General features: G+C 35.1%; 1 protein-coding gene across 3 annotated transcripts in view; it reads left to right on the plus strand.

Annotated features, from left to right (window-relative positions):
- dmd (dystrophin) overlaps positions 1 to 24,718 on the plus strand; it is a 138,166-nt gene that overhangs the window by 109,764 nt on the left and 3,684 nt on the right. For all 3 annotated transcript variants that reach the window (XM_073842260.1, XM_073842261.1, XM_073842262.1), the window contains 6 exons: positions 2,428 to 2,493; positions 2,864 to 2,929; positions 3,425 to 3,583; positions 12,142 to 12,385; positions 17,950 to 18,070; positions 22,865 to 22,957. In XM_073842260.1, the coding sequence (XP_073698361.1) occupies positions 2,428 to 2,493; positions 2,864 to 2,929; positions 3,425 to 3,583; positions 12,142 to 12,385; positions 17,950 to 18,070; positions 22,865 to 22,957 (749 nt within the window). The remainder of the gene's footprint in view (positions 1 to 2,427; positions 2,494 to 2,863; positions 2,930 to 3,424; positions 3,584 to 12,141; positions 12,386 to 17,949; positions 18,071 to 22,864; positions 22,958 to 24,718) is intronic.

Consider the following 24,718-nt stretch of genomic DNA (forward strand, 5'->3'; position numbering starts at 1 on the left):
CCACCACTAAGTTTTATTGAAATTCAAATTTGAAAGTGTAATCGTCACTTTTTAAAATTATATCTAGTGTTGTATTGGTCAGCAAACATAAGCAAATCGTATAGTGATATAGCGATTTTATCACTTCTACTGTTCTGTATGAAATTACACACAAGTCTCCATGAAACACTCATCTTCCATTGTCAGAACTGTGAGATATTTTGGAATGTGACCATCCCATGGCTTCCACCATTCATCTGCTAGACTAACATGTTACCGTGGTGTAGGAAATGATAGGTGATTTAAAAAAAAAAATGGTTATCATTATGTTAACTCACTGGGTGTGAGCTATACTTCAGCATACACTACAGTTCAAAAGTTTGGGGTCAGATAGATATTTTTTTTAAAGAAGAAATTAATACTTTTATTTAGCAAAGTGACAGAATAATAATGTTACTTAACATTTCCAAGAATGCATTTTATACTCTTTTAAACTTTGGATTCATCAAAAAATCCTTGTAAAAAATATATCACTTTTTCTGCAAAAATATTAAGCAGCGTAATTGTTTTCAACATTGATAAAAGAAGAAACGTTCCCTAAGTATCAAAATCAGCATATTAGAATGATTTTTGAAGGATCATGTGACACTGAAGAAAGGAGTAACGATGCTGAAAATTCAGCTTTGTCGTCACAGGAATAAACTACATTTTAATATATATATTTAATTATTAATTGTTCAAATAAATCGTCTGTAATCAAATATATGCACACATTGTGAACATAAGAGACTTTAATAAAACATTAATAGGGTTCATTAATAAAATATTACAGACCCCAAACTGTTGAACATTGTTGTATATTTGCATATATTTACTGTAAGCATAAATGCAGCTCAAAATATTGGGAAAAAAGTTTACTTATGTAGTTAAACTGAGGTGAATCATAAACTGCAACTTGCAAAAAAAACTACATCTTATGAGAAATGCAATAGTGATTTCTGTTTAAAGGGATAGTTCACCTAAAAATGACAATTAACCCATGAGTAACTCGCGCTCAAACCACCCTGGGTAAATATGACTTTTTTCTTTCAGACAAATATAATCAGAGTTATAATAAAAATGTTCTGGCTCTTCCAATCTTTATAATGGCAGTGAATGGCTATTGAGATTAGGTAGTCCAATAGAAGTCCCATAAAGTGCATCTATCCATCATAAAAAGTGCTCCACGCAGCTGCGAAGGTTAATAAAGGCCTTTTGAAGTGATTTAATGCGTTTCTGTAAGAAAAGTATGCATATTATTTAGGGGTGGGCATAGATTATTTTTTTAATCTAGATTAATCTGGATTAAATCTTGGAATTAATCTAGATTAAAATGGCTAATTTGAATTCTGCTGAAGGCATTTTCAGAATATGGGTGCTATGCAAATAATGACTAAAAGTAAGTCTTAGAGAATGGGTTTCTCAAGCCAGGTGGCGCATTAGACCAGGCGCTCATCTCCTGTTTCCAAAATGCATCACAAACTGCTTGACAATTGCATTTACAACATAACTACCTATACAAACTTTTATAACCAAGTACTTCTGCGCAAAAGACTGCACGGGCATGGATTTCTGCGTGCAGTGTCTTCGATTAAACTGCGTTGCTTTTAGAAGCGTCAATTCAGTTGTTGCATATAGTTTAATGTCTTTATTTCGGGATTATCAAAGTAAATTATAACTCAAACTTGAGATTTTAATGGGGCACAGCAGATTTTCACTGGGGCACGTGCCCCAGTAAAAAGGGTCTAGAAACGCACGCACCTGCCCTGAAGCGGCGTCATAGCTGCATCCATGTTTGCACGTCTCATTTGATGTGGTAATTTCACAGAAGTTGAAGACTCGTTCTCGCCCCCTACAGTGCAATTCGACTAGGTATACGTCATCCGCGCTAAAATATCAAGATGGAAGTCATCATAGCTTGCGTAGTTTAGACCCAGCTCCCAATCCAACTTTGAGAATAGATTAACGCCGATAACGGCCCACCATTAATATTATTAAAAACTTTTTAAACCGTAATCTCTAGCTTCCATGTGTGGAGTACTTTTTATGATGGATGGATGTACTTTATTGAACTTATTGAAAAAATCAACAGCCATTCACTGCCATTATAAAGCTTGGAAGAGCCAGGACATTTTTTATAATAACTCTGAAGGAACAAAGTCATATACCCCTAGGATGGCTTGAGGGTGAGTAAATCATGCAGTAATTTTCATTTTTAGGTGAACTATCCCTTTAATATTAATGTTTTATATCCTAAGTTTCGATTTTATCAGAAAACTGCCTCTATAGCAACTCTGTTTGATGTGTATAGTAATGAGTTAAATAAAGTGTTGTTACTCCATATTATAATGTTGATATATTTAGTTCAGTTCATGTGTTTTCTGACCTTTGCTCTTCCATTACTGGTAGGCCGGCATCTTCCCCCCAACTCTCCCATGACGACACCCACTCACGCATCGAGCATTACGCTAGCAGGTCAGTCTTTTTTAAGCATGGTTATTTTGGTGTTACTATGTAACTGTATATTTAACAGACCAGACTTGCATCGCATTAGGGCTGGGTAATGTGATGGTGACACATTTGTACCGTACAATGGTGCAAATGTGTCATCCATTAGAAATGATCCTGTACCATTAATACCACGGTTGATATATTTCCAAGGATTTGAAATTTGTATTTTAACCTGAAAGAATTGATAAATGGTAACAGAATGAATGCTTGCCGTGTTTAGTAAAAAAACAAAATACGTTTGTGTTAACATTAAGCACGTAAGTTGGAACAGTGAACGAATGCATTTGCATGAGCTGTTCATGAATGAATACAGAATGGTATTGTGTTTTCACAGGCTAGCTGAAATGGAGAACCGAAATGGCTCGTATATGAATGACAATGTATCGCCCAATGAAAGCATGTGAGCTTGCAACTCCTTTACACTCTACTGTACATAGTGTTCTACAATATTGTGTGTGAAAACCCTAAAACTGATCTACTTACACCTTCCAGAACTCTAAAGGTAGATGCATACTTTTAACAGCTTGTGTTTGCATAAAACATCTTCTTTTGAACTTAAAAATGGACAAATGTGGCTATGAAAGTGCTGCTTATAGCTCTTTCCACCCATACGCAAAGCAGTGGAGATTGGTAATAAACACATATCATTTTCCTGGCACGCTCAGATTGCATTATAATAAAACGATTACATGTAAATGCTCTTATGCTGCTTTATTTTTGTGGTATTAAAACAATAGGATTGTTTTTAGACCAGCTTACTGCTCCCAAGCCGATTGAGCTGGTGTATTTTTCAATTATAGGAGTTTAAGGCAGCAAATGGTAATTGAAATCTTGAGCAATGGATGTGATGTAGTGAACTGGAAATGGAGTGCTGTTGTTGTTGTTGTTATTGTAGGGATGATGAGCATCTGCTGATCCAGCACTACTGCCAGAGTCTGAATCAAGGCTCTCCTCTCAGCCAGCCGCAGAGTCCTGCTCAGATCCTCATCTCAATGGAGACTGAAGAGAAGGGAGAGCTTGAGAGAGTGCTCAATGATCTGGAGCAGGAAAACAGGTTTGATTGCTTATCCATTTCCTTTACAATTCAAATGAGTGTTTTTTTTTTTTAAATGAAATGGGATGGATGTACAGTCGTGGCCAAAAGTTTTGAGAATGACACAAATATTAGTTTTCACAAAGTGTGCTGCTCAACTGCTTTTAGATCTTTGTTTCAGTTGTTTCTGTGATGTACTGAAATATAATACAAGCACTTCATACGTTTCAAAGGCTTTTATCGACAATTACATGACATTTATGCAAAGAGTCAGTATTTGCAGTGTTGGCCCTTCTTTTTCAGGACCTCTGCAATTCGGCTGGGCATGCTCTCAATCAACTTCTGGGCCAAATCCTGACTGATAGCAACCCATTCTTTCATAATCACTTCTTGGAGTTTGTCAGAATTAGTGGGTTTTTGTTTGTCCACCCGCCTCTTGAGGATTGACCACAAATTTTAAGATTTGGGGAGTTTCCAGGCCATGGACCCAAAATATCAACGTTTTGGTCCCTGAGCCACTTAGTTATCACTTTTGCCTTATGGCACGGTGCTCCATCGTGCTGGAAAATGCTTTGTTCTTCACCAAACTGTTGTTGGATTGTTGGAAGAAGTTGCTGTTGGAGGGTGTTTTGGTACCATTCTTTATTCATGGCTGTGTTTTTGGGCAAAATTGTGAGTGAGCCCACTCCCTTGGATGAGAAGCAACCCACACATGAATGGTCTCAGGATGCTTTACTGTTGGCATGACACAGGACTGATGGTAGCGCACACCTTTTCTTCTCCGGACAAGCCTTTTTCCAGATGCCCCAAACAATCGTAAATGAGGCTTCATCAGAGAATATGACTTTGCCCCAGTCCTCAGCAGTCCATTCGCCATACTTTTTGCAGAAGATCAATCTGTCCCTGATGTTTTTTTTGGAGAGAAGTGGCTTATTTGCTGCCCTTCTTGACACCAGGCCATCTTCCAAAAGTCTTGGCCTCACTGTGTGTACAGATGCGTTCACACCTGCCTGCTGCCATTCCTGAGCAAGCTCTGCACTGGTGGCACTCCGATCCCGCAGCTGAATCCTCTTTAGGAGACGATCCTGGCGCTTGCTGGACTTTCTTGGACGCCCTGAAGCCTTCTTAACAGAGCAGTGGAAAGTTTTTTTTCGAGATTAAGTTAATTTCCATGGCAAAGAAGGTCTATGCAATTCATCTGATCACTCTTCATAACATTCTGGAGTATATGCAAATTGCTATTATAAAAACTTAAGCAGCAACTTTTCCAATTTCCAATATTTATGTAATTCTCAAAACTTTTGGCCACGACTGTACACTGGACTGTATTCCGTCAGCATGTTTCTTCGGAAATTTGTAATAAAACAGCTCTCTTCACTTCTTTACTTGCACAGCAGTTTTTGTAAATTACGTTTTAAGTATCATGCTTTAGGTTAATGATTCTCAAAGCTGGTCACCAACCGAAAATGTAATGATAATCGTGCATAGTAAATAAACAGGCTAATCAACTTTCACAAAAAAAGAAAAAATGCTACCTATATCTTTTTTTTCAGCATTAGCTCTGTATTATCTGTATTTTGTAGGGATGTAATGATATTATCAATATTGTGGTATCGCGATAGCAAAACTAATGTCTCAATATTATCGTGGTCACATGACGATATGAAGCGATATAGGTCTTCCGAGTTTTAAAATATTCTAACATACAAGGTAGGGATGTGACGAAATCTCGTGGCACAAAATCTTGCGCTATCTGACTAGTCTCACAATATCTGACTAGTCTCACGAGAACGTGACGATATCCTCACTAAACATTTAGCAGTGTTTACATTAGAGCTGCTCAATTCATTGTTAAAATATCACGATTTCCACTCAAACACTTACGCAATCTTATTCCTGAATGACAAAGATTCACATCGCGCTGCTCACGCTCCACTGATGCTTACGATGTGAAACAGGTGTTAAAGACATTCAAATCTGCAATTATGCTGCTGTTGATCCAGAAAGAGCAACACAAACAGTCTTTTCACACACATAATAATAATTATTTCTGTGTTACACACATTTAATAACAGAAGTACTAGGATAAAAGTTTGTGGTTGGGGTATAAATGCTTATTGTCTACAGTAGCGATCAAAACGAAAGTATCTTAACACTTGCGTATTGTACCGCTTATCCTCTTCTGCCAGGAGGTGGCGACAACTGCACGTTTATAAAAGTATTTATCATTGAATCATAAATTAAGGTGATTGCAATAGTGAAACAAGTCTTTATTAATTGAGACACTGACTCCTTCATTTTTATTTTTATTTTGTTTGAATATATTTTTTAAAAGACTTAAGCAGTGAACATTTTGTCAGAATCACTAGTAAATTGTTATTTTGTTAAGATTTTTCGTCTTTTTTTCTTCAGAATCATGAGAGAACCGTGATCTCCAATTTATTGAAAAAAATTGTGATTTTCAATTTATCCAGAATCATGCAGCTTTAGTTTACATGTTTATAACGGCATATAATTTATTAAAATAGAAGTTTAATTTCATAAAGTACAAGTTCATATCAAAATGCACATGCATTTAGTGTTTTTCAGTTGAATAAAATAATATTTTTCCCTATATATTTCATCATTGAGGGTTTATTTTAAAAAGTTTAAAAATCTTGTCTCGTTCCCGTGAACCCAGTCTTGTGTCTCATCTCGTCTCGTCTCGTGGGATAAGTGTCTCGTTACACCCCTAATAGAAAGTCTTTAAAGTTGTGTTTTGGGTCATTATGCTTTGGCACTGTATCTGTCCAATGAGCTCAATTCAAGCACAATCCCTTCATCAAGTCTGTTTTTGCTGCACGTCGCAAAGCAAAGCGTGCGCTATGTTCAGGCAATCTGCGCCTCATAGTGGCTCAGTTCAAAGTGAATGCAGTGAACTCATTTATTCCATGTGCTGTAAGTTAATCACACATTTGTGAATGGAACAGCCATCAGTTATGCTTTATTTCGCAGAAGGTGATCACAGCATTGTAGTGAGATGCGTTTTTGTAAGCCTGTTTTCACTGAAGCTGTTTGAGTTTCCATCAAAGTAAAAGCTCTACTGTCGTTTCTGTCAAAAAAAAAAAAAAAAGCTTAAAAGTGCAATATGAATTGTTGGCAGCTAGTGATTTAAATGGGTATTGTTACTGCTGTCCAAATTCAAAATACCTCTTTCAAGTGTAGAAATTAGGAAAGCAGTATTGTTATTTCCCTGCTGGATTGTAAAGCAAACATAATATACCTATTAAATATTAATTTTCATGTATTTTACAGTGCAATTTTATATTATATGGCTATTACTGTCATAAAATTATTAGGGCCAGAGCACCGATGGTGCGAGGACCCTCTTGGATCTGCTACGTTTATTATTATTATTATTATTATTATTATTATTAGGGCCCCGAGCACCGATGGTGTGAGGACACTCTTGTTTCTGCTTCGTTTATTATTAGGGCCTGAGTCCAAAAGGGCGAAGGCCCTATTGTTCTTCTAAGGATTCTTTTTTTTTTTTTTTTTTTTTTCAACCTTCCGGGCACTTTTGGGGGCCTTAACATGCTCAAAAACTCCACAGAGGCTGGGACCTGGGTGTGGTTCAGGGCCTCTACAGCGCCCCCTGGAACACAGTCAGAAAACTTGATGTACTGCACACACACTTGCACGTATTCATATGAAATTCGGTACACATATAGATCTCACTGAGCCAAACAACTTTTGTACTCTATGTCATAGGCTCCACCCAACAGGAAGTGAGATATTTAGGGCTGTTTAAAAAGTGCATGCTCTGGAATTTGATATACTCCTCCCAGGATTTCCATGGGATTGTCACCAAACTTAGTCAGCATGATCTCAAGACATTGGGGATGCAAAATTGCGAGGGGATTTTTGATATCTCGAACGGTTTAGCCGTGGCGGGTCGACAAATTATGGCGAGAAATGAGAAACAGGAAGTGTCTAATAACTTTGACACACTTTGCCTGATTTTGACCAAACTTCAGCAGTTTGTTTGTCGTCTGATGCCGATCACAGAGATGTGACTATTATGAGTCAAAGTTATAGCGCCACCAACTGGCAGCAGGAAGTGTGTTGTTTGCAAAACGCTTTTAAATCAGCCCTCGTAATTTTACTCAATTTGCTTCAAACTTCATCAGAATAATATCAAAACACAGCCGATGAGAATCTGTAAAGGGGTCCTTGATAGATCAAACGCTGTTGCCATGGCAATGTGTCAAACTTTAACATTTGTTTCCTGTGTTTTTGAGGCAGATAACATGCTTAGAATTTCATGAAACTCAACACACACATCAGTATTAATGATAGTAAAACACTGGCAAAAGCTCATAAATGGGCGTGGAGGAGGCACTCTATAGCGCCACCTTTTTTTTTTTTTTTTATTGCCAACAAATATACTATTTACAGGTGATACAACAAAGGCCAACAAAACATACATGACTGTAAACATGATTTGTGTGTGCATGTGAGTGTGCGTGTAAGTGGTAATTATAACTGTGTCGAGGTTGGAACACAAGGGAACATGTAGAAAAGTACCACAGACATAATAAAAAATAAAATAAAAATGATAGTAGTATTAACAAAAATTAGAGGATGGAGGGTGTGAATGGTACTCAGTGGTCAGGGTGAGGAAGATGATAAATGGCAGTAATAATAATATTAATAATAATAGTAATGATAATAATAATAATAATAATAACATTTTAAATGAACTACTTTAATCAAGAATGAGGGGAGGTTTGAGGATCAAGAAGAGGGCAATTCTATTAATATAGTAATTTAGTAATATATAGGATATATAAATAGAATATCTATAAAATAAAATAAAAATAAGGTATTCCTTATTATTATAAATATATATATACATATATATACATATACATACATATATACATACATATATATATACATATACATACACATACACTACAAAAAACATGATGTGGTGTTAGGAAGAGAGTTGAAGAAAAGAGAGAGCGAGCTTGAATAAGAGAAAAAAAATAAAAATAAAATAAAAATTATACTTATATTAATAATGATGATAATAATAGTGTGTAATGTTAATAATTTAAATAAACTTACATACCTAATTAGGTGTGATATTACAACAATGTTGCTACCTCCTCTTAACCCTCTTTACCCCCTCAATTATTATTTATTTATTTATTTTTCTTTTCTTCTAGATATTGATGAAGTTGTATGGTTGAGGGTGGCTTCAGACAAAGAGGGTCAGCTTGTTTATGAGATTTAACCAAGAGGGTTGTAATTCAGATGGTGGTTTCAGACAAAAAGTGGTGAGTGGGTTCATGATTGTTGGAAGTTTACAAGAGATAACCAAGAGGAGTGTATATAGCGCCACCTTTTGACAAAAGTTGGAGGGTTAGTTGTAGCTACAGACATCAAACTCGGTCGGTATATTGGTCTCATCAAGCCGGACAAGTTTCTAATTTACACCCATTAGCTACGACCAACAGGAAGTCGGCTATTTTGATTTGAATGTGGATTTTTGGAAAAATATAGCTGTGAATAAATTCATATCACTCATAGCAGAATCAGACAGTTCACACCAAACTTTGTCAACATGATGCCAAGATACTGAAGATGCTAAATTGTGAATGGCTTTGGGATATCTTGAACGGTGTTGATGTGGTGATTTATGAAAGTAACAGTAAATAAAGATGATGAGTTATTTCCATATATCTTTAAATTGCATTATTCTAACTCAGCAAAACTTTTTACATATAAAGAACAAGAAATTCTTAGGAAATAAGTGTAGTTTCAAAATGTTATCATGCTCAGAGGCCCCAAAAACATTAAAAGTGTCACATATGTTTGTCAGATTAAGGCTCTAATACCAGGGATGAACACTAGAGGTCCTCATAAGATAAGGAATCGTTTGACCTCTAACGCTATTTAGCTCATTCTCAGAATGACAATAATGCATAGAATCAGTTGACATGTACTGTACTGTCAGTGTATTTTTACATAATTATTTTGTATAAATGCTTAAAGAGCATAAAATCTTTTTTAATCTTTAAAGGAAAAATGATATGATTTATATACATATATACACTCTCACTGATAGGATAAAAAATCGTATGACACTATACTGCTCAGTTCACTTAATTAGAATGAGAAACAAATACATTAACTAAGTTAATATATACTTATTTTTAATATATTTGGTGTGCGCTTTCAGCTGTGATTCACGTACATGCACGAAAATCGGTACACACATGTAACACACAAATACCTACAAAAAAGCCTCTTGGAGCAAAATTAATGTTATTAATAATTTTCTCAGCAAATTTTGTGTCATTTTTGCCATTTTCAGGAGTCGTACTTGAACGAACTTCTCCTAGAGATTTATACAGATCAACACCAAAACACATCTGAACACATCTGAAGGCCAATATTCTATTATAATCACAGCGCCACTTGTTGGCAACAGGAAATGACTTGTAACAAACTCCTCCTAGAGATTTAATGATATCAACATTATATTTGGTCAGTTTAATCTAAAGGCCTCAGAGATGTTAAATTGTGAAGATCTTGAGTTTTCGTTAAAGGGCGTGTCCGTGGTGGCGTGACAAAGTTTGACGTTTCGCCATTGACATAGAAGTTGTTATAACTCAGCCATAAAATGTCCAATCTGCCTCAAACTTCACAGGTTTGGTAAGAGTCCTGGCCTGAAGACACCTAAAGGCCAATGTTCAGATATTATCATAGCGCCACCTGTTGGCAGCAGGAAAAATCATATCTTTCACTAACTCAAACATACCAAGGTCAATCTGCACCAAACTTCATATGTTTGATAAAAGTGCTGGCCTGAACACATCTACATGCCAATAATCAGTTATAGGCATAGCGCCACCAGCTGGCAGCAGGAAGTTTACTTTTTAAAAAGTTTAAAAGTTTTTAAAAGCATACTGCCCACCGTTCGCTGTTTTCCTAAAGCCACTGGTCGGCGGTGAGCCCGGGTGCGAGGGCCCTATCATCGCTGCTTGCAGCTTTAATTATTATTATTATTATAGTCTAATTTGTTTGGTTTCTAAAACACTAGTGTGAACGTAATTTAGACTGAGACAGTACACCAAGACTAAAAAATGGTTGGGGATCGAGTCCCCCTCGATACAAGTCAATTCACTTTTTTCTGTCTCAAGTTTTCTTTGGAACATGGGTTGGAGCTCTTAATTTTGAACTGTCAAAGTGCATTAGATGGAAGAATGTAACTTTTAAAAGGTAAAAAAAAAAAAAAAAAAAATCTAAGTCTATCGCGATATCGTATCGTAAGATTTTGGTATCATTACCTCCCTAGTATTTTGTAATATTAATCAATTTCAGTACTTGATTGTGCATATTTCTTAAACTAAGTTAAGCATCTGATTAAATCTGACCATCCAAGTACTACCTAGCACACACAAATCCTCCTACACTGCTGAGTCAAGTACGTGGGCTACACATTTGACTCTAATATTACACACACTGAGCTATTTAAAAATTCTGAGTAGATGAGAAGGCAGAAATAATCATTGATTATTAAATATATTAAAATATATTAGCAAGTATTTCAAAAGTATACACTACCTTTCAAAAGTTTGGGGTCAATGAGGTCTCCTATGCTCACGGAGGCTGAGTTTATTTAATTAAAAAAATACAATAAAAGCACTTATATTTTGTACAAGTTATTATAATTTAAAATGACTATTTGCTATTTTCATATATTTTAAAATTGAGTTTATTTCTTTGATGCAATGCTGAATTTTCAGCATCATTACTTCAGTCTTCATTGTCAATGATCCTTCAGAAATAATTTTAATATTCTGATTTGTACTTAAACATTTATTATTATTGTCAATGTTGAAAACAGTTGTGCTGCTTAATATTTTGTGAAAATGGTGATACTTTTTTTCAGTATTCTTTGATTAATAGAAAGTTTAAAAAACGTACTTATTTATTTGTCTGACTTTTCTTAAGGGGATAATTCACCCATAAATAAAGATTACCCCTTGATTAACTCCGTGATTTACTCACTCTCAAGTCATCCTTGGTGTATATGAATTTCTTCTTTCAGACATAGACAATAGGAGCTATATTAAAAATTATCTTGGCTCTCCCAAGCTTCATAATGGCAGTGAATGGGTTTTGAGATTTTGAAGTCCAATAAAGTGCATCCATCCATCATAAGAAGTACTCCACACGACTCCAGGAGGTTAATAAAGGCGTTTTGAAGCATATCAATGCTTTTGTGTAAGAAAATATCCATGTTTAAAACTTAATAAACCATAATCTTTAGTTTCCGCTAGATGTCGCACTTGTGTTCACGAGACTGGCGTTCCAGCAGATCCCGGAGATGTGTGGAGCACTTTTTATGACCGATAGATACACTTTATTAGACTTTAAAATCTTAACACCCATTCACTGCCATTATAAAGCTTTGAAGAGTCAAGACATTTTTAATGTACATCCGATTGTATTTTGGGCCGAACTGTCCCTTTAAGTCGCTATTTTCAAGGCTTCTTTCTGACATTGTCTTTCCTGTTGTGCAGGAAGCTGCAAGCGGAGTACGATCGTCTGAAGAAGGCACACGACCACAAGGGTCTGTCACCATTGCCCTCACCCCCACAGATGCTGCCGGCCTCACCCCAGAGTCCACGCGACGCTGAACTGATCGCCGAGGCTAAACTACTGCGGCAGCACAAGGGACGCTTGGAAGCAAGAATGCAAATCCTGGAGGATCACAACAAACAGCTGGAATCACAGCTCAAACGCCTTAGACAGTTACTTGAGCAGGTGGGTGGCACATATCCTTAAGATTTTATTAGTGTTTATACTCTCTGCCAGTGAAAAACAACTCTTGGTAAAGGAACACAGCAGTTGTGTCAGCTCCTGTCCTGAGTTTAAACTTTGCTATGAGTAAATGTCAAGGCATATTTCAAATCATAGCTGTGGAATGTAACACTGTTCATGTGCTTCCTTTTGATTGTTGACAGAAGAAATAAAATGCCCAGAGCATTGATATATTTTAATGTCAATTTTTGGCTTTTAATGTTTGTCATATATTTGTAGTTATATAAAAAACTAACTTTGTTGGGAAAGTCAGTTTTATCAATATTTTTCAGTATAATAATATATATGAAGTATATTTATAGTTGATATTTCTCTTGACTCATTGCAATGCATTCTGGCACTTCTTAATCTACGATCTGTGTAATATTTCCTCACAATTCGGCCAAAATGAGTTAGCAGTTCACTAGGTTTTAAGTGTGCTGTTTTCAGAAATTTAAAATGTGAGTTTTATCAGTTTAACAGTTGTTAAATTGCTACATTTGTCAAGATGAATATAGAAAATGTTTTGTATAAGAGCTGGGATTTGTATGTACATGCATTTTGTACAATTGCAAGTTCCAGAAATTTGTTGAAATCTAAGAGTCTAAGATTTATTTTGACACAATCTTCCTGAAATGTTCCATCTGTTTAAAGATGTGTTATTTTCTGCAACTGTGTGGTTTGAGTGGTTTGTTTTCAAATTAAAATTGATCGTCAAAGGATTTTAAGTTTAGAAATTGCAGTAAATGAAATCTTTTTCATAGATGTTTAAACCAAAGACTTGGAACTGTAGTATGGAATATTGTCAACTCATATTGTTTTGTTTGAACGCAGACATCTCTGTTAATTGTCCTTGCAGGACATTGTTGGCATTCACTGTTCACTGTATAATAAGTACTACTCAGAATTATTTCAGTTTAGTCCACAGCACTGTGCAAGACAAAATGATATTGTGTTAAGAATACAGCCGTATTCACACCGAATCATTTTTAGCATCTTTATAAACTCCTTCATACCAAAATGTTGTACTCTAATCATTCAAGGGTTTGGTTTTGTTCTATTGTTCAATCAGTTTGTTTGACATGGTTTGAATAGTTAAACATTTTTATTAGCATTGTTTAGTCTTTGTGTGAAAAGATCTATAGTGCATTATTGTACTTTTTTTTTTCTTTTCTTCAAATGACAATTTATTTTTCTGTTCTAATTAGCAGCATGCTGTATGCATTATACAGTTGAGGTTAGAAGTTTACATCCCCCTTGCAGAATCTGCTAAATGTTAATTTTGTGAAGTAAGATATTTAACATAAAAGATGTTTACATATAGTCCACAAGAGAAAATAATAGTTACAATTAGAAAAATGACCCGTTCAAAAGTTTACATCGCCTTGATTCTTAATATTGTGTTTTTACCTGAATGGTCCACAGCTGTGTGTTGTTTAATAATAGTTGTTCATGAGTCCCTTGTTGTCCTGAACAGTTAAACTGCCTGCTGTTCTTCAAAAAAATCAAAAACGATTTGTTTTTCCAGCATTGTTTGTGTATTTGAACCCAAATGCTCACTGATGCTCTAGAAGGAAAAACAATGTATTAAGAGCTGCGGGGTGAAAACTTTTTTAAACGTGTAAGTATCTTCTGTAGCTTCTGATGGGCAGTACTAAATTAAAAATATGATGTTTAGGCAAAATCTGTAAAATGTAAATTCTGTTCGAAAGTTTATACCCCTGGGTCTTAATGCATAATTTTTCCTTTTGGAGCATCAGTGAGTGTTTGAACCTTCTGTAATAGTTGCATATGAGTTCCTCAGTTGTCCTCAGTGTGAAAAGATGGAGCTCAAAATCATACAGTCATTGTTGGAAAGGGTTCAAATTAGAGCTGGGCGGTATGACCAAAAATTTATATCACGGTATTTTTCACAATTATACGGTATCACGGTATATGACGGTATTTTTTTTTTTTCATGCATGACTAGGTGTTAACCACATTTCCTAATAAATTAGAGAATAATTACTGCAGTATATTGGCTTACATTGACCGGACTAGTATTAACCCAGGTTTGATTGGTCTCACAAAATGCTGCTGTTCACAAAGAAGTGACAGTGGCACTCATAATTGTAATGAGGTGAAGAAATCAGAATTCATGATTTGCAGTCAAAATACACAACACTTTATTGTGCATTCTTCACAAGTTCACATTTACAAGTCTACGCGTTTCTCTTCCAGCAGGAGGCGCTGTCAGAATGGTAGTATACAAAGTAGCGCAACAAATTATTTTGAAACGTGCAGCGCTCATATTTATTCAATGGATAGCCTTTTGAAGTTTCATCGCAATTCTTGTCTTTCAGTCCCCACATTTTAGACCACCTGAAATCATAATTATGACTTTCATAACCCCCTAATAACACTGCAGTCATCAATGAAAATTAAGAGCTTTATTTAAGACTTTCAAAAACAAACCTTACACAAAATACGTTTCTTTTTTATTTATTTTTCCCACCATGTTCGGGGCACAAGAAAAATATTAAGGGACTAAATTAATATCAGCATATGAAGTATAATCGTCTCTCATTGTCTGAAAGAATGCACATCAGATGCTGAAAGTCAGTTTTTACTTTCACTTTAACATATTGATCAGTTTCCACGTTGCTTGTGTGATATCCATTGGCTTTAAAGCATAAATATTAATAAAAATACAGTATATAGAAAAGAAATATCTTTAAAATATTGCGACGTAACACCAACTTAAAGCCATTGTTTTTCTCTCACTGAAAGCTACATCTGTCTGCGCACAATGCGCCGATCTCTGCTCTCATCTCTGCAGACACACCCCCTCTTGAAATTTCGGCATTACAAGTTTTGCAAATCGCTAACCCTGGGTCTTTCTCAGATATACTGAAATACGTCCACACCTCAGATGTGTTGCTTCAGACAAGCACGTGCAAGCTGCGGTTTCTGTTTGCGTCAACATACGTGTTCCCAGCGCTTTGTACGCACACACTCACCGGTATTGGGGTATATGAAAAATGAATATCATTTAAAAAAAAAACACCGGTATTCGGTATGAAAAGGTATACCGCCCAGCCCTAGTTCAAATACGCAAAAATGCTGGAAAAGCAAAGAATTTCTGGGACTTTAAGGATTTTTCTGAAGAACAGCAGGCAGTTTAACTGTTCAGGACAAACAGGGAGCTCATAAACAACCATCACTAAACAAAGAAAAAAAAAAACGTTGTGAATCATTCAAGTAAGAACACCGTATTAAGAATCATGGGACTATATGTAAACGTCTTTAATGTGAAATATCTTATTCAGGTCAGTACTAAATAAACAATAACATGCATTTTCTATGATCACTCTTATTTTGGTCAAATAATTCACATTTTGCAGATTCTGAAAGGGGGGTGTAAACTTTTGACCTCAGCTGTTTGTTGTAACTGAATATTTCAAAGAAGGTTGAATATTTTTTCTACCATACTTGCCACACAACAGGCATTGTTGCCCTGTCCTTATTAAAGCTGAGGAGGGATGCCAGATCTTTCTGGTGGCCAAAAGAACATTTTGAGTGAGCTGTCATTCTTCCTCAGGCAACCCATTTCTCTCTGTAATTTGTTTGTGGAGTTTGTTTGATGTCAACTTCTTCAGCAGTCTCCTTCTGCTTGAATAGAGGGGAAATCTGATATTCTGTCTGCATCACGTCTTGATGAATCAAGCGTAATGTCTCGGTGCATACTTCTATAAAAAACATTAGTCGGCTGGGGGTCTCTGCCAAATGGATTTCTATCAGATTTGTTCTTGAAGAAATGGCTCCATGTGTTCTCTGTGGACCCTTTGAACTAAAATCTCAGTAGACTCCAGCTCCTTTCAGTGGCCGACTTGGGCCGAAGCTAGAAGAACCAGACTCAACGAACGCACAGATAAATTAGCTCTCACTTTGTTCAGAGCCAGTGGATTATTGGCTTCACTTCATCTCGTTTTTCTTTTTGGTTTATAACCTTTTATCCAAATAGAGTTTTCATTACATTTACAATCAAACCTTTGCCTACAAATGTATGTTCTTGTTTTAGTAGCATCAGTTACTTCACTTTTTATCTTTGTTATATGCTAATAAACATGTTCTTATGTTTAGCTCATGTGCATTTATTTCGCATGGCAGATCTCACAGAAAGACCAATGAAATCACCTGAACCATCATTCTTTATTCAAGAGGGCTGTCTGGATTTATGTTATGATTTGTGACCCTGGACGACAAAACCAGTCTTAAGTAGCAGGGGTGTATTTGTAGCAATAGCCAAAAATACATTGTATGGGTCAAAATTATCATTAGGATATTAAGTAAAGATTATGTTCCATGAAGATATTTTGTTAATTTCTTACCGTAAATATATCAAAACTTAATTTGGACAACTTTGAAGGCAGTTTTCTTAGTATTTAGATTTTTTTGCACCCTTAGATTCCAGATTTTCAAATAGTTGTATCTCAGCCAAATATTGTCTATCCTAACAAACCATATATCAATGGAAAGCTTATTTGTTAAAAAAGACTGTGTTTGTGGTCCTGGGTCACATTTGTTAATAGTAGAAGGTTTAAACGCACTCATTAAAGCACGTTTTTAATAAGGTTTAAGTAACTTTAGATAGTTGTGGAGAGAGGAATCATTTCATCATTAAAACAGATTATTTTTAAATTCATGAGTAAATAATATAGCCAAGAAAAATACATTGAAAATAAATTGAAATTTAAACTTTATTTATCAAGGACGCATCAAATTGATCAAAAATGTTGGACTTTCTGACTTTGTTCATCAAACATTGATCAAAGAATCCTGAAATATTAAAAGCCTGTAAAATATATTATATATATTTCATAACATTATTGTTTTTACTGTGTTTTCACTGTATTTTTTATCCATTAAATGTAGCCTTGGTGAGCATAAGATACTTACAGAGCCAAACTTTTGTATGGTTGTCTAAAAAACCGGTAGCACTAATAATAATATTATTAATATGTATAATCATAATAATATAGTATATTATTTTAATTGCTATGTTTAACCCTGACAACATCCCTGAATATTAACATTGATGAATGACGATGAACGTACAATCTATTGTGACTGTGAATGTTTTTGAACACTTTAACTGTCTGGGTAATTTTATTTTTATATTTAAGCTGCATCGTGTCCACTATTTTGTGTGTATCCTTGTGATATTGTTTTGTCTTGACTGTCTTTTTTCTAAAAGGCTGAATGATGCAAAAACACAGCAACTCTGAGAGCCCTTGCTGTTGTTTTATGCTGCAATTGTTAATGTTTTGTGAAAGTCCTTGGGGGGAAAAAAATCCACTAACTCGTCAATAAATGTTTGGAGAGGGTTTTAAAAACGAGGCACTAAAAGAATGTGAAGTCTTAGACTGAAAATATATAAAAATGAATGTTTTCAAATGAATCTGAAAATACAGAAGTACAACCCAGTGCTGATGTTTGCGTCCAGTCCCCTGCCTAATCTATATGGTTCCTTTCTACCTATGTCCTAGCCACAGACTGAGTCCAAGGTGAATGGCACTGCCCTGTCCTCACCCTCCACTGCCTCTCCGAGATCTGACACCAGCCTGGCCTCACTGCGTGTGGCCGCAAGCCAAACCACAGAGACGATGGGTAAATGTCCCTAACAACTTCAGTTTAAACCTAACTCTCCTAACCCACTCAGCATTCATAAAACAGAATTAACTTGTTTTTAAATTTAAGCAGGCTAAATAATAATAATCAGTGGTATGTAAGTCTTACACGGTGTCCTAACTACACGCGACGCAACGATAAAAGGTATCTTTTCCATGTTAATCAGAGTTTTTGTCCTAACTAGCCACGACAGCGACACAAAATTTCTATTTTAGAAAGTTTCTGTTTCCATGACGTTGCGGCTGGGTCAACTACATTCAAACCAATGATAGTAATAATCTCAAGTACTGATTATGTTCTTTATTAAATGCTAAAAGTGTCTAAGGATTAGTAGTGTCAATTTTGACAGCAAATTTTGAATTAGTCTTAGTCATAGTCTTCTGACTAAAATGCCATAAATAAATTTAGGTGAATCTGTATTAGGGCTACTTTACTTCGGTCAAGAGCAGCCAGTGAGGTTCAGTCTTTCTTTTGTTGCTTGATTAACATCAGTGACTGTAGGGTGCTGTCCCTTTAAAACCTTTTAAAACGCACGGATGCAATGTACAGATATGCGTCCGATATTCTCCCAACTGGTTAGGTTTACACAAGACGTAACCGACTGTGTTTACGTGAATACTCGTCAAAACTGACAATTCAACATTTTGTGTGTATTTTTCCATTCATGAGACGCGAAATAGTACTTGTGTGCTGTGAGAGGTGCCGCTTCGCTTCGGTGTGTGTGCGCTCATAAACCGGGCCAAATGAAGTTCTCTTTTTGAATATTTTATGAGACGGGCAGCAAATGTATGCTAGCTTATGTCCCGCCAGATAGATCAATAGGCTATGATACAGTTCATATGCACGCCTCAGATTGATTCTGAATTAATCTGTTCCCAAATTGTCCCTCCCTAACATTTTAGTTTAGTTTTTATTTGTTGACGAAAATGTCAGTAGATTTTCATCATAGTTTTTGTCATTTAGTCGTCTAGTTTTTGTTTAGTTGTCTCATTTCCATCGCTGAAAAAAATTTTGACGAAAATTTTACGAAATTAACACTGGTCTAATGTGAGTTTGAAAATCATACATTTATAGCCTTATTGAAAGTAACAACATAGTTTACCTCACATATTGAAAATACATTTAAGGGGAGACACTGCAGGCAAAAACACGTTTTGTCATGCACCTGTCAAGTTTGAGATTTTAGGCTTTCTAGTGTTTCATAGTGGGGTTTTTTTTTTCAGACTAGTGGAAAGAAAATATCCAAAAGACACTGTGGTGTTTCTTTTATAGCACTTTATCTATTTGTGTCAATAGATTTCAATTGCAATACATATTTTTAAAGGCTGTTTTCTCAAAATGAGTTTTTTCTACTACACTAAGCCATAAATCTTCACTTCAGTAGCACTTACACACACCAAACTTTACATTTTTATTCCTGTCTATATTCTGAAGTTTTTTACAGAGGGATTTGTTCATATATAATTTGTTTGATTTTATACATTTTATTCCCCCAAAAATGGTAAAAAATATTTTTTTTTTTCAGAAGTCCCCTCTGTAAAAACATCTGACTCCTAATATGTTTAATAAAATTAAACAAGAATTTTGAAACTGACTTCATCCAGTGTTTAGATTTTTGTACTAGAAATGTATGCAAATTAGTGCATATTTCATAAAACAATGCCTCATTTGCATATTTAAACCTAACATTTTAGAAAACTTGTAATACAAAAAATGTTTGCACTCAATTAACTGAGTAAGGTGATAATTATTAGTTGTTGTTTTTTTTCCCCTATTCAACTGCTGTGTCTCGTCTTAAGCAAACACATATGTTAAAACTGCAAACTCAATACGAACCAGCAAGTGTTTTCCATGACAAAGATGGTATCAGTCACTCAGTATGTAGTTTTAAGAATCTAAAAAAGGTTTAATATTTTTGAATTAGATTATTTGTCCATTTCGTTGAGTGCAGTGCACTTCTGTGCTTCTGAATGGCTGTGATTTCTGTCGCGTCGTGTCTGGTGTGGACAGCCAAATTGCTTGTCGCTGAAATTTTGTTGCGTCGCGTGTAGTTAGGACACGGTGTTACGTATCGATCCTAAGCAAGTTCCTTGAAATATTTGGAAGCCTGTTTTAGCCACAGAAAAAAAATGCGTAATTGCAGTTGATCTCACTATTCTGACTTTTGCAATTCTGAGTTTATATCTCACAATATTGAGGGAAAAAGTCAGAATTGCCGTTAACTTGATTGCGAGTTTATAACTTGCAGTTACGTGACAGAGAAGTTGCAAGATGTAAACTAAATAGTTTAAGAAAATATTTCAGAATTGAAAGATTTTTCACCTCAGATTTGTGCGATTGTGGCATAAGCAAGCTTCCATAGACATACATGTAGACAGTTATGCAAACACATTTTTTTATTATGAATAATAGGCAACACATTATCTTCCGTTTTGATGTTTTCTTGAATTTTTCTGTGTACCAGTAAATGCTAGTCAATAATGCAATCCCTTCTATCTGCCCACTGTATGAATTCATTTCTTAATTTGACTAGTTAACTGACATGCATAGTAATTATTATGTTTAATAACTGTACTTGTAAAGCTTTCATTGTATGACTTGGCTTGAAGCCCAGGCTGGTTTCAGCGAAAGATTTTTAGAACGGATAAAAAGAGGCAATGTTCTTATCTGTGCCAAACAAAAAGAAACACAGGGAGCCTTTATTCGTGTATGGATACAAAAGAAGTGTTTTTGCCCTTAACTGCCAGCCAACATCTTATTTGTTGTCTTCACTTTTGAAGAAAATGCACAGTCCAGCAAGGTTCCAACAAAATTGGGTGTACTTCAGTATTTGAAGAACAAACACCAATCATGTTATAAGTGCAGTTTGACGTTTATGATTTAGGTAATCTATGTCTTCCTATAGTGTACTCACTGCTTTTATTTCTTTATTTTCAAACAAAGAAATGTGTTTTATTTAAAATGGTTCATTTGTGAAAATGAAAAACTCACTTTGCACATAGTCTTTTATCACCTTTTATGAGTTACCAGACATGTATAGTGTATATATCTGAAACAGGAATTATACATGCAGTTAGTGCTATTTTTCTTCATACACTTTAATCAATTATGAATCGGATTATTCTGATTCAGATACAGAGTATATGAATTTATAGTGGGGTTAATACAAGTAGGGAATTTTCTGATTTTTTTTTACAATTGGAAAATGATGCATTTTTAAAAGTGGAATTTGTAATTGAGCTCAATTTACATAAACCTAGCAGAATCTGCAAAATGTTAATTATTTTACCAAAATAAGAGGGATCATACAAAATGCATGTTATTTTTTAATTAGTGCTGACCTGAATAAGATATTTCACATAAAAGATATAGTCCACATAAGAAATAGTTAATAATAGTTTAAATGATAAAAATCACCCTGTTAAAAAGTTTCCATACATTGAATTCTTAATACTGTGTTGTTAACTGAATGATCCATAGCTGTTTTTGTTGTTGTTGTTTAGTGATATTTGTATACGAGTCCCTTGTTTGTCCTGAACAGTTAAACTGCCTGGGCCTGCTGTTCTTCAGAAAAAAACCTTCAGGTCCCTCAAATTCATGGTTTTTCAGCATTTTTGTGTATTTGAGTCCTTTCCAGCAATGACTGTAAGATTTTGCTATCCATCTTTTCACACCGAGGACAACTGAGGGACTTCTATGCAACTATTACAGTAGGTTCAAATGCTCACTGATGCTCCAGAAGTAAAAACCATGCATTAAGAGATTAAGAGTCGGGTGGGAAAACTTTTGAACAGAATGAAGATGTGTACATCTTTCTTATTTTGCATAAAAATCTTTCTTTTTTCATTTAGTACTGCCCTTCAGAAGCTGAAGGTCTTTACAATGGGGGTGAAAACATTTTGAATTTATTTACTTTTGAAGCATCAGTGAGCATTTCACAACAATCACATTTACAGAGGCTTAAAATTTCCAACACCTTTCTAATGTTATGTCAATGTTAATGTTTTATCTGTTTAACTGTTCATTATTTAGTACAGTTATTGTTTGTTTTACTAAAACCAGAGTGTCAACTATGATTCTGACACATTTAAAAATGTTATGTTTTCTTCACATTTTGAAAGTAAATTTGTTTTATAATGGCTTTATGATGATTTCCTGTGACTCAAAGAATTAGTTGGACCTATCTCTGTTTTGTTATTGCTGATTTTGTTGTTGCTTAATTTATTACTCAAGTGTTATACATTCATTATGGACATTTTAAAATATATATGATTATGTGAGTAACATATCTTAATTTGATCTTACTTTTATATTTCTGTAATTTCCTTGACAACATTTGTTTTTAGTAAAAATCATCCATTTTTATATTATGTAGAGATTTATTTCCTTTCTATTTGGTATTTTTCCTTGGAGTTTGTGTCGCAGAGTTCTGCTTGAATGTAAAATTGACTTTTATTGAGTTAATTTTGCCTGCTTGAATGCTTTTTTTCCTCTCAAATACAGTTGGCCCCAAAAGGCTGACAACTTCTGAAATCAGAGGTTGTATTTAAGCCTTCAAATTCAAAACCAGAAAAATCTTACTCTGACAATTGGATCGTATTATACTGTATATGAGAGTCCTCAACATCACCTTCAGTATTATCCTCTGAGTAAATAATACAGGCAGCAAACAGTGTCTCTGTTTGAACATGAAATGTCATGGGTGGCAGGACAACATCCAGGGTTTTTAAGGTCACTTCTCAGTTGTAATTGGTTCACCGCTGTGTGTTTCAGGTGATGATGAGCTGTCCAGTCCCTCCCAGGATGCAAGCACTGGATTAGAGGACGTCATCGAGCAGCTCAACAATTCCTTCCCTCACAGCCAAGGTGAGAATCCAGTTACACTGTCTGCTACCAACACTTAACACTGTTAATTGAGCAAACTGATGCAGATTGTCTCAATTGGTCAAAACTTTCTATAATATTTTGCATTACTGTTTGCTCCAATAACAAAATCATAATCCATTATAGTGCTTCTATGACTTTCCAAATGAGGAAAAATTAAAATGCCAAATTTGCTGTCACTCTCTCAGTTGTTATATTAGAAACACCCACACAGCAGTGTTAAGTAGTTTTCTGTAAAACAATGCTCAAGAAAGAAACGCTTTGCTAGATTCATGACCTAGAAACATAATTTTAAGGTGCCAGTAATTGCAGGTTGACAGTCATTTCAAAAAAGTAATATTTTGGATTTCTTTTTAAGCAATAGAGATTTTTTTTTTTGCGATGGAGACCACCTGTAAATTTCTTGAACCACTGATTTTCTACTCTTTGCATGATTAAATTACTAAATGACTATGTCATGTGTCTTATGAATCTACTTCCTGCTGGGAATGGATGATGGGGACCTTTTTCAGTATAATAAAATATGACTTTTAAATGACAGAATGATCAAAACCTAAATCCAAGAAATTATTACCACTGATGACATTCTTCTGCTGTTTCTTTTTTCAACTGTGACTCTTAACAGGATATGTATTGTGAGCAGCACAGAATTACAAATGCATAACAATAAAAAATACAGTTTATGTAATTAAAGCATTAAACACCAAGACTACATAAATATAAATCTTAATACAAATCCTGTTTAGATTCAGTCTAACTAGGGGTGTAACGGTTCACGGGGATGTATTGAACCGTTTCGGTACGGCCTGTTCGGTTCGGTCCACTTGCGTACCGTTTCGGTATATTATTTTCATTAAATAATGTAAATGTATTATTAGCGTGATATTAAGCGCAGCGGAACAATGTTCCTAGGCGAGTTTCCGCACGGACGCTAATGAGTGACGCACAGTAACACACGCAAATTTAAGGCAAAGACCAAAAGGACTTTGGTTAAGGTGCGCAAATACTCTTTGGGTGCGTTCCGATCGACAGGGTCCCTACGCAGTGTTCACTGCTCCCTACTCCCTTAGCACGGTATATCCGTTGAAGTGGACTTCGCTGACAATAATCGCTCATTTGGAATGCCGTGGAACGTCATCAAAGCAAATCAACGGCAGGGTCACGCAGATTATGATTTAACATAAATAAATATTGTTATTTATTTTACTTTCAAATTTAAATACATATAAACGTATGTATCTAAAAAAATATATAGTCCAAATGTATATGTTTAGACCGTTAACACATTAACGGATTTTTGTGGTCTTATTTCACGCACTTTTTTCCCCACACACAGCCTATATTTAACTATCTTGTGATAACATTAAATAAAACAAGAAAGAGATTCACCTCGCCAGTTTTACTTTCATTCATAAAATTCAATATGCAAATGTAACATGAATCGCCACTCTAATTTGTATAATAATAACAACATTTATTGCAACCGCTTCATTTCAGAGCCTTAAAAAAAATTATGTAAAATATCACCCAAATGTGTGGCTTTTATTTATTTTATGCAAGAATTCTATTGTGTATTGGCAGCTTTTCAAAATAAAGATTTTGTAAGTTCTTATTTTTTTTGTACCGAAAATGAACCGAACCGAGCTCTCCAAGACACTGTACCGAACCGAATACAATTTTAGCGTACCGTTACACCCCTAAGTCTAACTGCCTATCCCCACTCCAACTTTACTGATTTCTCTT

Source organism: Garra rufa, chromosome 6 (assembly GCF_049309525.1).
Source record: "Garra rufa chromosome 6, GarRuf1.0, whole genome shotgun sequence".
NCBI classification, from domain to species: Eukaryota; Metazoa; Chordata; class Actinopteri; order Cypriniformes; family Cyprinidae; genus Garra; species Garra rufa.